The 13,294-nt window shown below is 40.8% G+C and overlaps 2 protein-coding genes across 2 annotated transcripts; one reads left to right on the top strand and one right to left on the bottom strand.

Moving 5' to 3' along the window:
- Positions 1 to 58: 58 nt before the first annotated feature.
- psmc3ip (PSMC3 interacting protein) lies at positions 59 to 4,469 on the top strand. The gene is made up of 8 exons (XM_021624883.3): positions 59 to 306; positions 511 to 611; positions 705 to 794; positions 3,282 to 3,393; positions 3,473 to 3,618; positions 3,709 to 3,762; positions 4,035 to 4,094; positions 4,234 to 4,469. The coding sequence occupies exons 1-8, from the start codon at positions 285 to 287 to the stop codon at positions 4,288 to 4,290; spliced, it is 642 nt and encodes a 213-aa protein (XP_021480558.2). The 5' UTR covers positions 59 to 284; the 3' UTR covers positions 4,291 to 4,469.
- Positions 4,417 to 13,247, bottom strand: LOC110538216 (max-like protein X). The gene is made up of 8 exons (XM_021624882.3): positions 12,997 to 13,247; positions 11,365 to 11,401; positions 11,146 to 11,235; positions 10,688 to 10,797; positions 10,383 to 10,485; positions 10,106 to 10,205; positions 6,224 to 6,425; positions 4,417 to 5,925 (listed from the first exon to the last, which is right to left on the bottom strand). The coding sequence occupies exons 1-8, from the start codon at positions 13,036 to 13,038 to the stop codon at positions 5,869 to 5,871; spliced, it is 741 nt and encodes a 246-aa protein (XP_021480557.2). The 5' UTR covers positions 13,039 to 13,247; the 3' UTR covers positions 4,417 to 5,868.
- Between the last annotated feature and the right edge of the window lie 47 nt (positions 13,248 to 13,294).

The raw sequence follows: 13,294 nt of genomic DNA on the forward strand, positions 1-13,294 counted from the left end.
CAGTGTTGCTAGTAGATAAAAAAATGTTTTTTTAAAGTTTTCACTTGGGACTCTCTTTACCGACATTTGGCTGGTTGTTGGCGCCTATTTCATGCACTACTCGAGAGTCCATACATACTCAAGCTGTCCCAGGGCTGTCTTGCACAGAGGCGGAGGGTGACGAAAACAAGCTTTTGTTTTGATATGACGTAGGTAAAGCCTGGACACCCACAATGCATCACGGCGCGCGAAACTCAAGATAGGTAAATAGTTAGCGATAGCGTATAGCTCACAGAATAAAGAAAATGAGCAAAAAAGACAACGGAGGTATGAGTTTTAATATTTTTTTATTTTACCTGGTTGCTACATTGATTGCGTCTGGTATGTTGCCAAACACGACAGACGTTTTCCTAACCGATTTAGCTAACGTTAGCCAAGTTAGAACCAGTACAGCAACCTAGCATACTGACCTGCACTGATAAATCCATACAACAGCTAGAAGTTATACAGGTTTTGTGTTTTTATTGTCAGGTTTAACAGTCATATTTGCTTACCTGAACGAGAAGAACCGTCCTTACAGTGCCCAAGATGTCTTTAACAATTTACAGAAGCAGCACGGCCTGGGAAAGACGGTGAGCAAGGCTAAATTGTTCTGAGCCAGTGATACGATTTTCAGCATGTATAAATTCAAATGTATATTTGATTACTCATTCCTATCCTGGTAGGCTGTGGTTAAAGCCATGGAGCAGTTGGCACTGGAAGGGAAGATCAAAGAGAAAACCTATGGGAAGCAAAAGATCTACTTTGCTGATCAGGTGATCCAGGCTGAGTATCAGAGCAGCACGTTAATGCGTATTGTATATGTTGATGGAAATATGTAGCCACTGCTGATCTGAACCTTTTCTGTTTTGGTGATTCGTTTTTTTCTCTCTTTGGTGCTATTTTCACAAGTATGTGGGGAATTTGTAAAAAAAAAAAAAAACTCAACTGTTAACACTTGCAAGCAGCCAGTCTTCCATTCAATACCCTTCATTAATTTTGTTTGGAGACCTCTCACCACACAACCATTGATCCAACATAAGTTTACTGTGAAATGAGTACATTGGTTCGATCACAAACACAACATAATTATATTTTCTTATTTTAACGTACTCCAATGGCAGAAAATGTAAGATGTTTCAAAATTGCCCTTTGAATGTAGTATGCTGCAGTACTGTGAATTACAGTACACTGTTTTCACATTAGGCAATACACTTGCACTACCCATAAAAATTGATAATTTTCTATCCAAGCCTCACATACAGTACCAGTCAAAAGTTTGAACACACCTACTTATTCAAGGGTTTTTCTTTATTTTTAGTATTTTCTACAAACTATGAAACAACACATGGAATCATATAGTAACCAAAAAAGTGTTAAACAAACATATATTTGAGATTCTTCAAAGTAGCTACCCTTTGCCTTGATGACAGCTTTGCACACTTGGCATTCTCTCAACCAGTTTCATGAGGAATGATTTTCCAACAGTCTTGAAGGAGTTCCCACATATGCTGAGCACTTTTTGGCTGCTTTTTCTTCACTCTGCAGTCCAAACCATCTTAATTGGGTTGAGGTCGGGTGATTGTGGAAGCCAGGTCATCTGATGCAGCACTCTATCAAACTCTTTCTTGGTCAAATAGCCCTTCCACAGCCTGGAGGTGTGTTGGGTCATTGTCCTGTTGAAAAACAAATCATAGCCCCACTCAGCGCAAACCAGATGGGATGACATATCGCTGCAGAATGCTGTGGTAGCCATGCTGGTTAAGTGTGCCTTGAATACTAAATAAATTACAGACGGTGTCACCAGCAAAGCACCTCCACACCTGCTTCATGGTGGGAACCACACATGGGGAGATCATCCATTCACCTACTCTGCGTCTCACAAAGACACAGCAGTTGGAACCAAAGATCTCATATTTGGACTCATCAGACCAAAGGACAGATTTCCACTGGTCTAATGTCCATTTCTCGTGTTTCTTGGCCCAAGCAAGTCTTCTTATTGGTGTCCTTTAGTAGTGGTTTCTTTGCAGCAATTCAACCATGAAGGCCTGATTCATGCAGTCTCCTCTGAACAGTTGATGTTGAGATGTGTCTGTTATTTGGCCTCTGTGAAGCATTTATTTGGGCTGCAATCTGAGGTGCAGTTTACTCTAATGAACTTATCCTCTGCAGCAGTGGTGGTAACTGGGTCTTCCATTCCTGTGGCGGTCCTCATGAGATCCAGTTTCATCGTAGCGCTTTATGGGTTTTGGGACTGCACTTGAAGAAACTTTCAAAGTTCTTAATGTTCCATATTGACTGACCTTCCTGTCTTAAAGTAATGATGGACTGTCATTTCTCTTTGCTTATTTTAGCTTTCCTTGCTATTATATGGACTTGGTATTTTACCAAATAGGGCTATCTTCTGTATACCACCCCTACCTTGTCACAACACAACTGGCTCAAACGCATTAAGAAGGAAAGAAATTCCACAAATTACATTTAAAAGGCACACCTGTTAATTGAAATGCATTCCAGGTGACTACCTCATGAAGCTGGTTGATGATGCCAAGTGTGCAAAGCTGTCAAGGGCAAAGGGTGGCTACTTTGAAGAATCTCATAAAATATATTTTGATTTGTTTAACACTTTTCTTTGATTACTATTTGATTCCATATGTGTTATTTCATAGTTTTGATGTATTCACTATTATTCTACATTGTAGAAAATAGTACAAATCCAGAAAAACCCTTGAATGAGAAGGTGTGTCCAAACTTTTGACTGGTACTGTAGGTCTGGATTTAAATCATTGCATACCTCATCCATGGCCTGAATGAGGGTGGTTCTCACATGTGGATGGTAAGCATACATCTTCCACCTGTATTGTATTAAGTATAATCAAGTATTTCATAGTTTTGTACTTATGTATTGTAGTGGTCCTGTACGTGGCTCAGTTCATAAGCGCGTGGCACTAACAACAGCAGAGTTGTGGATTCGATTCCCACTGGGGACACATACCAAAATGTATGGACATTTGTCACTTTGGATAAGTGTCTATGTAAATGTAAATATTATGGCTATTACAGTTCTGTATTGGCCATTACAATTGTAGTAAAGCAGTGTGAAGTTTGATGAAAAAGTGACATGTTTGTGTTATAGTCAATTGAAAATGTGTTAACTGCCTCTTTGATGATCTGTTTTGAACTAAGAGTTGTGAAAATTGCACCAAAGCAATTAAAAAACTAACCGGTAAAAGTAACTACCAGAATATATTTGATGCCAACAGGCCCAGTTTGCAGAGGTGAGTGAGGCAGATCTGAAGGCCATCGACAGTCGCATCTCTGACCTCAGCACACAGGTGCAGGCTCTTTCTCAGGGCTGCAGACAGCTGGACGCAGGTAGGGCTCCCCTCTTTGACCCTATCAGCACCCTACCCACACACTGGACAATCTGACATACTTTTATCTCTGATTGCAGAGATGAAGGAGCTCAACAGCTCCCTGACCACAGAGGAAATGATGTCAGAAATCAAAGAGCTGAAAGCAGAGTGTTCTGGTTACAGGGAGCACCTGGAGAAGATCAAGTCGGTGACCAATCATGTCACACCAGAGCAGAAGGAGATGGTATGGGTCACAATCAGACCTGGGTTCAAATACAAAACACCCCCCCCCCCCCCCCCCCCCATATACTGTGCTCATGTGTCTTTCCTTCAGGTTTACAAGGAGAGACATCTCTACGTGAAAGAGTGGAAGAAGAGGAAGAGACTGGTGATTTATTTATTTTAGGGCTCTATTCCAGCTATATTGCTGAAGATTTACGGATTGTGTGATAAAATGTAAAGATCATTCCCGATCAAGCAGACATGCGTCGTTTACCGTGAATGCAGTCTCCGCTAAACGCAGGAACATTGCCTTACGCGCTGTACTTCCGCAATTTGGATTGAATAGAGCCCTTACTGGATCAAAGCCATAAGAGTATTCGTGCCAGAGCAGGATAAACCACAACAAATAGTCAGATTCTGTCTCTGCTCCTCCCTCAGGCATCTGACATGATGGGTTCCATTTTGGAGGGATACCCCAAGACCAAGAAGCAATTTCTGGTAAGATGCTCTGCAAAACATACAGCTCTACAGTGACAGTTCTACATATCAATTCTATTGTTCATCACCATGAGAGGCAGACAAATGTTAACTCTATTTGTCAACCTGAGATGTCAGCATCTTTGTGTTCTCTGTTTAGGAAGAAGTTGGTGTGGAGACTGATGAGGACTGTAAAGTGACTATGCCAAGTACCTGACAGAATGTTGGAGGATCTTTGTTTACTTTTGACTTGAATGTCAATTCCGAGGGAGTGTTATGCCATCAAAACTCATTTCAGGAGTAACTAATTACTATTTGTAATGTTTTGTAATAAAATACCTTGTGCAGGTGTATACTTTAAAGTTTATTTTGCAATTAAAAATCATTCATATGAAATACTTTCATCAAATTCTTGTCCAAATCAGCAAAAAATATGTAACAGTAGACCTGATTGATTTATACCAGCACAAAGACTTGTCGTATAAAATCCCTTTTTTAAAGTCTGGTAATTACACAGATTAAACATTCACATCTGTTAGGTTTACCAGAAGGTCCTGAAACATTTGGTACAGGTTCTCCTGAGCACATTGTCAAAATCAATCACCAAATTCTTCACATTACATTTTTACATGATTGACTGTTTGAGGCCAGAATTCAATCAGATCTCTGGCAACCTGCATCAGCCGACAAACACATTGCTTTTTTTTTGTTTAGGTGGTGTAACTGTTGAAGCTGTCAAATTGGTAAGCGGCTGCTCTTGTGGTCGTTGTCATGAAACCACACCCGTCCTTATATCCCAGCCACCTTACAAGTTCAGAACAAGAAAGTGGCGGCTATATAGAAATGACATCGGGATTTCTCAGTTCACTGTTAGAATTTGTAACATTTCTGCAAGGGATTTCTACGAATGCGACTTGGTGCTGCATCCAATGGCAATGCCAGGAGCTTCTTGTGGATTTGACAGCTCTAACACTGTCACCGTAAATAATAATGTTATTAACTTTTATTAAACTAGGCAAGTCAGTTAAATGCAGTTACACCTCCAACACCACCTAAACAAACGTAATGATCAGCTATGCGTTCACCGCTAATCTGATTGAATCCTGGCCAGAGTTTTTTGGTTCAGAGATTCTGTTTTAATACAGAACTATTTATGAATCACTATTCTACCGTATCTTTTTTGCCAATAAAGATGAAAAGGCAAAAAGCTGCAGTAACAGACTTACAAATATGCTTGATTCTGTCACAACATGGACACAACAGCAATCATAACATCACAATCAATGATGAACATTTAACAATTCTCATACCATCACAACTTGTTTGAATTGAATATTTTAACTCACAACTGTCCTGGATATGATTCGAACCAGTTCAGAGCTTTATGCTGATTTGAACACTGGAACAAACAAAAAAAAAAAGTTTGGAATGGAACAATTAAAAAATAAAATGTGGTTCCAACCCCTGATTTGTGGTGAATGTAAACATTAGGGAACGTTTACAAGCAAGTGGCCATTTGCCTTGTTTAACACAACTCTGTTCTGACACAAAAAAACATGATGACTAAAACCACAGACAATGCTGGGCTGGATTTGACCTGACTAGACAGGAAACACCCAACCCTGCTGCAGACTGGTGGTGAGTTGAGTAAGCGTTAACAATTTAAATACTGCAGGCCAGGAGGGAACACGATAGACTGATATGTGAGGTCTCTACCAGACCCTGAGAACCCAGGCTAGGCCCCGGCTCCATCCCTGAGGGGAGATTCCTGTCCTGAGTTTACGCCTTGGCTGCATTAATACAGCTGGCTGTTGAGCTGCCGGAGGACTCCCACCACAAACTCACGCAATGTCTGGGAAGGAAAAGAGGACAAACATGGATTACCTTACACAGCTGTCAACTCAACATAGTCAGTCATCCATCCTCAGAGCAAGACAGGGTGGCTGGCATGTCAATTATAGCCTACAGTGGTGATAGTTTTGACCTGTTGGGGTCAAACGGAAGTCCAAAATACCATCCTTGAGCAGAAAATACACCAAAATGCCATGATTATCACATAAAGACCATTACCTTAAATAAAACCTTACATGATTTGGTGCGCCATCCAGCAGCGAGAATCCCCCAGCAGTACCGTATATTGAGTGTCCTACCTGAGGCTTGCAGTGCTCCTCGATCCAGCTGAAGACGCAGGCGGACAGCTCCTGGAAGCTGGCCACAGACACAGACCTGCTGAAGGACTGGAACAGGGAGTCCATGATGCTCTGAAACACACTGAACTTAACATGGTCCGACACCTGCTCCTCCCCCTGCTGAGGGTTGTTCTGGTGGGCCTTCACTATGTGCTCATAGTTCCTACAACACACAGGTTAAACACGTATTATAAACCGGGTAGTTTTGGTACTGGATGCTAATTGGCTGAAACAGAATTCCAGCCGTGTGTATATCAGACAATATACCATGGATTTGACGCAATACATATTTCTTTCTATATTCATGTTGTTAACCGGTTTATAATAGCAATGAGGCACCTTGGTGGTTTATGGTATGCAGCCAATACAGTGCTTTCAGAAAGTAATGATACTTCGCCATGACTTCAATTTTGTTGTGTTACAGCCTGAATTTAAAATAGATTAAATTGAGATATATATATATATATATATATATAAATAAACACACATTTTTTTTACAAACAAATGAAAAATTAAAAGCTGAAATGTCTTGAGTCATTAACTATTCAACCCCTTTGTTATGGCAAGCCAAAATAAGTTCAGAAGTAAAATGATTAACAACCAATTAGACAGTGCAAATATTGTACAATCCAGGTGTGCAAAGCTCTTTAGAGACTTACCCAGAAAGACTCACAGCTGTAATAGCTGCCAAAGGTGATTCTAACATATTGTCTCAGGGGTGTGAATACTTAAGTAAATTAGACATGTCTGTATTTAATTTTCAATAAATTTGCTAAACCTTCAACAAAAATGTTTTCACTTTGCTATTTTAGGGTACTGTGTGTAGATGGGTGAAAAAAATTATATACACACACACACACACACACAACTTGTCAGAAGTTGACACACCTACTCCTTCCTGGGTTTTTTTCTACATTGTAGAATAATAGTGAAGACATCAAAACTATGAAATGACATATGGAATCATGTAGTAACCAAAAAAGTTTTAAACAAATAAAAATATATTTTATATTTGACATTCTTCAAAGTAGCCACCCTTTGTCTTGACAGCTTTGCATTCTCTCAACCAACTTCATGAGGTAGTCACCTGGAATGCATTTCAATTAAACACAGGTTGCCTTGCTAAAAGTGAATTTGTGGATTTATTTTCCTTGTTAATAGATTTGAGCCAATCAGTTGTGTTGTGACAAGATAAAGGTGGTATACAGAAGATAGCCATATTGGGTAAAAGACCAAGTTCATATTATGGCAAGAACAGCTCAAATAAGCAAAGAGAAACAACAGTCCATCATTACTTTAAGACATGAAGGTCAGTCAATACGGACAATTTTAAGAAAGTTCCAGGTGCAGTCGCCAAAACCATCAAGCGCTATATGATAAAACTCTCTCTCATGAGGACCGCCACAGGAAAGGAAGACGCAGAGTTACCACTGCTGCAGAGAATAAGTTCATTAGAGACTTACCAGCCTCAGACATTGCAGCCCAAATAAATCCTTCCGAGTTCAAGTGACAGACACAACTGTTCAGAGGAGCCTGCGTGAATCAGGCCTTCATGATCAAATTGCTGCAGAGAAACCACTGCTAAAGGACACCAATAAGAAGAGACTTGCTTGGGCCAAGAAACACGAGCAATGGACATTAGACCGGTGGAAATCTGTCCTTTGTCTGATGAGTCCAAATTTGAGATTTTTGGTTTGTGAGACACAGAGCAGGTGAACGGTTGACCTCCACAATGTGTGGTTCCCACCATGGAGGAGCCAATGTGATGGTGCTTTGCTGGTGACACTGATTTATTTAGAATTCAAGGCACACTTAACCAGCATGGCTACCACAGCATTCTGCAGCGATACACCATCCCATCTGGTTTGCGTTGAGGGACTATCACTTGTTTTTCAACAGGACAATGACCCAACACACCTCCAGGCTGTGGAAGGGCTATTTGACCAAGGAGGAGAGTGATGGAGTGCTGCATCAGATGACATGTCCTCCACAATCACCCAACCTCAACCCAATTGAGATGGTTTGGGATGAGTTGGACTGCAGAGATAAGCAAAAGCAGCCAACAAGTGCTCAGCATATGGCTACTTTGAGGAATCTAAAATATATTTAGATTTGTTTAACACTTTTTTGGTTACTGCTTTCTCATAGTTTTGATGTCTCCACTATTATCCTTGAATAAGTTGTGTCCAAACCTGACTGGTACTGTATAATTTAATCCATCTTGAATTCAGGTTCTAACACAACAAACTGTGGAATAAGCCAAAGGGTACAAATACTTTCGAAAGACACTATACCACTAAAGGCTGTATCCAGGCACTGTGCCACACCTCCTCAGGCCTTATTGTTTAAGTAACCTGTTCAACTACATCTGACCATTTCTAACCAGGTTTCCATCCACATTTTTAATGTGTGTAAAGTACATGTCGGATAAAAAAATGTTTTTTTTAGTCACGACAGGCTTGATTGAAACAGAAAATATGTTGGTAAACTTTCCAAAACGCAGACAAAACCAAATACGCCAGACAAGGTGGAATCTTTGTGTCTAAAATTGATTATGTCAGTGGAAAAGCTTTTAATGAGCAAACATCAATATAATAACCATCATATCGAAGTAAACTTGTGGTCGTCCCACTAAAACGCATTGGGAAAGCATGCCGTTTATTAGACTACAGATTAATGAACTTCACAGGGTGGTGAAAGTGCAAGTTGATGAGCTTGATGCTCCGTTCCAGTTAATATCAAGCTGCCATTTGACAAAGCTGCCATGAAGGCTAAACCCTCACTGTATCTGCGAGCTGTTGGCTAGAGCGCACTGCCAATACCAGAGTGGAACCTCACTATACAACATTTTTTTTGGAGAAACCCATCAGTAGAGTTGAAAATGTGATAGAAAATACAAGTTAAATGGGTTTACATTCAGTTAAATTGGAATTTTACCTCAAAGGTATTTGTATGTGCACTACGTCATCACGCACAGCCTTTTATCTGCAACAAGTTTATATGATGGAAAAACATCTCTGGTGGGAAAATGTGCAGTTTATTTGCATGAAATGGATGGAAACCTAGCTACTGACAATAGTGCTAATATCATCATATTGACACAACTATGATCGCACTGTAGAGCCTTGAATATGTGCTACCATTTTATTTTTGCTGTGCGGCCTGGAATTCTAATTTAGGCACACCAGTGCACCTAGAAAATGTAGGATTCTAGCTTTAAAACCTCATTTTTCATTATGCTCTTACATTTCTGTGTGCACTTATATTTCTCAACTTAGGCGCACACGTGCTCCTTGTAAAAAATACATTACATTTTTTTTTTTTTTTTTAAAGGTCAGCGTAGAACCCTGATGCCGTCAAATAATAGCATAAATGACTGCACAATTCAAAACGTATAAAATGAGGCTTCTGTGTCTCTTCAGGAAAATAAATGGATTAGACGGCAGTTCAAGCCATTCAGATGTTCCTGTATGAGGGGCCTCCCTCCGCAGTAAAACGCTCTGAGGGTCATGTCCCAATTGTTGTTTGGGTAAAACCAACCCCGTTGACTGCTCTCCTGGACTTATCTCTGCTGGAGCAGAGTGTGGGCTGAGGCATTTCCCCCTCTGATAAGGCCCATCTGCCAGGGCTGACCTAAAATAGCCTATGCGATCCACCATGAACACACATGCATGAGTTATCAGGTAAATGAAACATACCCTTGAAGGCTCTCTTAACCTAACTTATACATATTTAATCTATCACAGCTAAGATCTTTAATATTCACCCCGCAGCTCTCCCTCTCTGCTTTGACATTTTATTGTATTGCACTGTAGTAACAGATTCTTTTGGCCGGCGACTAACGTTTTCATGATCTTCAGTGCCATCACTTCCTTCCTCAGCATAGACATGTCCTCCTCCTGCTTCTTCTTCTCCTTGTGCAGAAACTGGATGTAGTCGATAGCTGCAGCAGGAGGCACAGAAACAACCAGGACTTAAAGCATTTCTATCAGGGAGGAAAATTGCAGCTTAGGGTGGGATCCTTTATAAATATTTATAGTATGTTGACATTATAAAAAGGCTGGCTGGAATGCCAATTTGCAGTCCTAAAAAGTACAATGGTCTATATAGAATACTGTACTTTTCTGCAGCACTGTGGCCTTGCTGATCTTCTGTGTCCCCACGGCAAACTCAGACTGCTGCTGGCAGGTGGGCACTATGGACTGAAGATCATCATAACCTTTCTGTGGAGTCAAACATACACGACAAACAGATTTTTGAATTGACAAAAGTATTACATTTGGCCACCTAAGAAACCTCTTAATTTATTGGAAGAGATCAGAGTCTCACCCTCCTAATCCTTTATATATTTTTCAACCTTCTCACAACTACCCTCCTCCCCATGATCTACACTCTTGTTGTTCCGCGCCCCATCGGAGGCCAAACCTTGATAGCATCCCGTCGTTTCTGCTCAGCCTGTGTGTGTGCCTGTCTCCGCCTGTCTTTGTAGGACTCCTTGTATGTGGTCTCATGCCTGTAGTCACTGTCTTCATCATCTACAGTGAGGAGAGGAAGAGCAGGTGTTTCAGTCTACCTCCCTAGGGCTCAAGGCCGACATCAAGCTAGAATAAAGCACTGGACAACGCCCAACCAAACTAGGTCACTTGGAAATGCAATAGAAAGAAAACAAGAAAGAATAGAGTGTGAGTGAGAGTGGGGTAGGGAGTATGACACTGAATAAAAGGGGCACTGCATTAATAGTTGTTTCTGAATTAGGACACAAAATATGTAGCTTTGCCTCACATACACAAACCATTTAGTCATACAGTACACACACCACGTCGCCGATTAAAAATATTCCCTAACACATGTTGTCGAAACATAAATTACAAAGAACACAGTACCTGTATTTGGTACTGATGAGGCACTTGTGGACCCAATGCTGTTAGCCCTGGAGACCACAGTACCCTTCCTTCCATTCTCAGCAAAGAAACCTTAATGGAGAACATGAAAAGCTCAGACATCATTCAATTACTAATCAACAGTTACCCACTGGACTGGTAGCCTACTAGCTATAAAATGTACGTTTTGGTAAAACAATTAGGACAAAGGATACTACTCACTGGGATCAAATCCGTTGTCACTGAAAGACCCGTCGTTCTGTTCAGTCATGGCAGGTGTTGACAGGAGAGAATAAGACAGTGGATAAGGAGGTGAGAACAGGCTCTTTCCCGTCTCACTCAATGGGCAGATTCGATTATGCTGAGCCGCGGGGAACCGGTGACATGAACGGGTAAAAGCAGTGAAGGAAGGAGCTCCCTTCTCAAATGGAACAGTTCTTTCTCTGTGCTGCTTGGTCATGTCAACAAGGCAGCATGATGCATCGTCCAGAAACATACATCTCTTTCCTATAAATTATTTTCAAATATGTTCGACTTTTCAAACTAGTTTTCATTGGGAAGGCAAATAAAATGTTTTTTTTTAAATCAAAAGCAATCACTTTTGCATGTGGAAACCGAATCCTTCTATACTTTTCAGCCGACTTCTGCCGCATTCACGTGCTAGTCTGAATTAGGAAACTCGATAATGTCAGACTTTCTAACCCTTTTAGTTATAAACGTGCCGCGTTCAACAAGTTAGCAATTCAGACATTTTCGAGTTTCCTAGTTCCGACTAGCTGAAAAGTAGAGTACGATTCTAGACTTCGCACAGGGCACCGGTTCCAAAACGAATTCAATCGACTTTCACTTTAATCGACAAACACAGCAATATGCATAAACAAAATCCACTGAAAGTAGTCCTGGGGTGTAATCATTTGTCCAAACAGTTATGTTCTGCAACTAAAACGAGTTTCTATTGGTCAAATACAGGTAGGTTCCTCCCAGTTTCGTTTGCTTCTGTTTAAGAAACATAATCAGCGGAATGAATACACCACTGATTTGATTCATGTAAGCAGAATGTCTAAAAGTATACGGTTTTGAATATACTTAAGTATCAAAAGTAAAATTATAAATAATTTCAAATTCCTCATATTAAGAAAACTAGACCGCACCATTGTCTTTACTGATAGTCAGGGCCAAACGCAAACATCTTTACGAATGAGGCATGTGTGTTTAGTGAGTCCGCCAGATCGGAGACAGTAGGGATAAACAGGGATGTTCTCCTGATACGTGCGTCAATCTAACACTTTTCTGAAGTCAAGTACAGATACCCTCCCAAAACTACTTAAGTAATACTTTAAAGTATGTGGCAGCTAGTTACTAGTAGCCCCTCCGTCCCTATGCGGTCAGTGCAGACAAGGCTGAAATATGGCAAATATTCTTGGCAAAAACATGTACACAACCTCGGCAAACATGCGTTGCGTACATGTACATCGTGACGTGTACGTAAACTGTACACACCAACAGCGTTTTCTAAAGTTTATTTATTAACTTAACTGTGGATATATAATGGGTGTACCATTTGCAGAATTAAACACTGTTCACCCAGACAAATTCACCCGTCTGGTCCACTAGGACTAAGCTACAAGCTGGCCAACTAGCCAGCAGTTGACCAAAACAACCGTAGCGAAAGGGGAAGAAGCTTGAAAAGAGTCATAAACAAAAGCGCTAGTACCTAGCTAGCTACCTGTTAGCTAGCTAACACACGCCAAGTGTAACAAATTACAAACATTGTATTCTTGCTACGAATATATGGCAGTGTCATACACCGCGTATTTGTCCTCACGTCTCATTTGTCTAAACTAGCAAGCTTACTTTGTTCCAGTGATCCTCCGGCGATGCTGTAGGATCCGTCATCTTGGAATCAGCAGCTGTTCGAGAGCGTCATGCGGTGGATAAACCATTTAGAGAAAGGGAACTACGCCCTCTGCTGGTTCACACAGTATGACATACGGCCTCAAATAAGTGCAAGAAAGTGAGCATGTTAATAGGCCGTAGGGATCTATTGCCGCGTTCAAAACAACGGGGAGCTCGGTCAAATCATGATGTCAGTGGTCTTAGGGTCGGAAAGTCGGATATATAGAAAGAGCCCCGGGTTCCAAAGTTGGATTTC

The sequence above is a fragment of the Oncorhynchus mykiss genome, chromosome 12 (assembly GCF_057628025.1).
Source record: "Oncorhynchus mykiss isolate SJ-2025 chromosome 12, ASM5762802v1, whole genome shotgun sequence".
NCBI lineage: Eukaryota > Metazoa > Chordata > Actinopteri > Salmoniformes > Salmonidae > Oncorhynchus > Oncorhynchus mykiss.

Coding starts and splice junctions, on each gene's coding strand:
- psmc3ip (XM_021624883.3), top strand. CDS start 285: ATGAGCAAAAAAGACAACGGAG. Junction 307..510: donor GAGCAAAAAAGACAACGGAG/GTATGAGTTTTA, acceptor TTTTATTGTCAG/GTTTAACAGTCATATTTGCT. Junction 3,619..3,708: donor CACCAGAGCAGAAGGAGATG/GTATGGGTCACA, acceptor TCTTTCCTTCAG/GTTTACAAGGAGAGACATCT.
- LOC110538216 (XM_021624882.3), bottom strand. CDS start 13,038: ATGACGGATCCTACAGCATCGCCGGAGGATCACTGGAACAAA. Junction 11,402..12,996: donor CGGAGGATCACTGGAACAAA/GTAAGCTTGCTA, acceptor ATGACTGAACAG/AACGACGGGTCTTTCAGTGA. Junction 11,236..11,364: donor TGACAACGGATTTGATCCCA/GTGAGTAGTATC, acceptor TTCTCCATTAAG/GTTTCTTTGCTGAGAATGGA.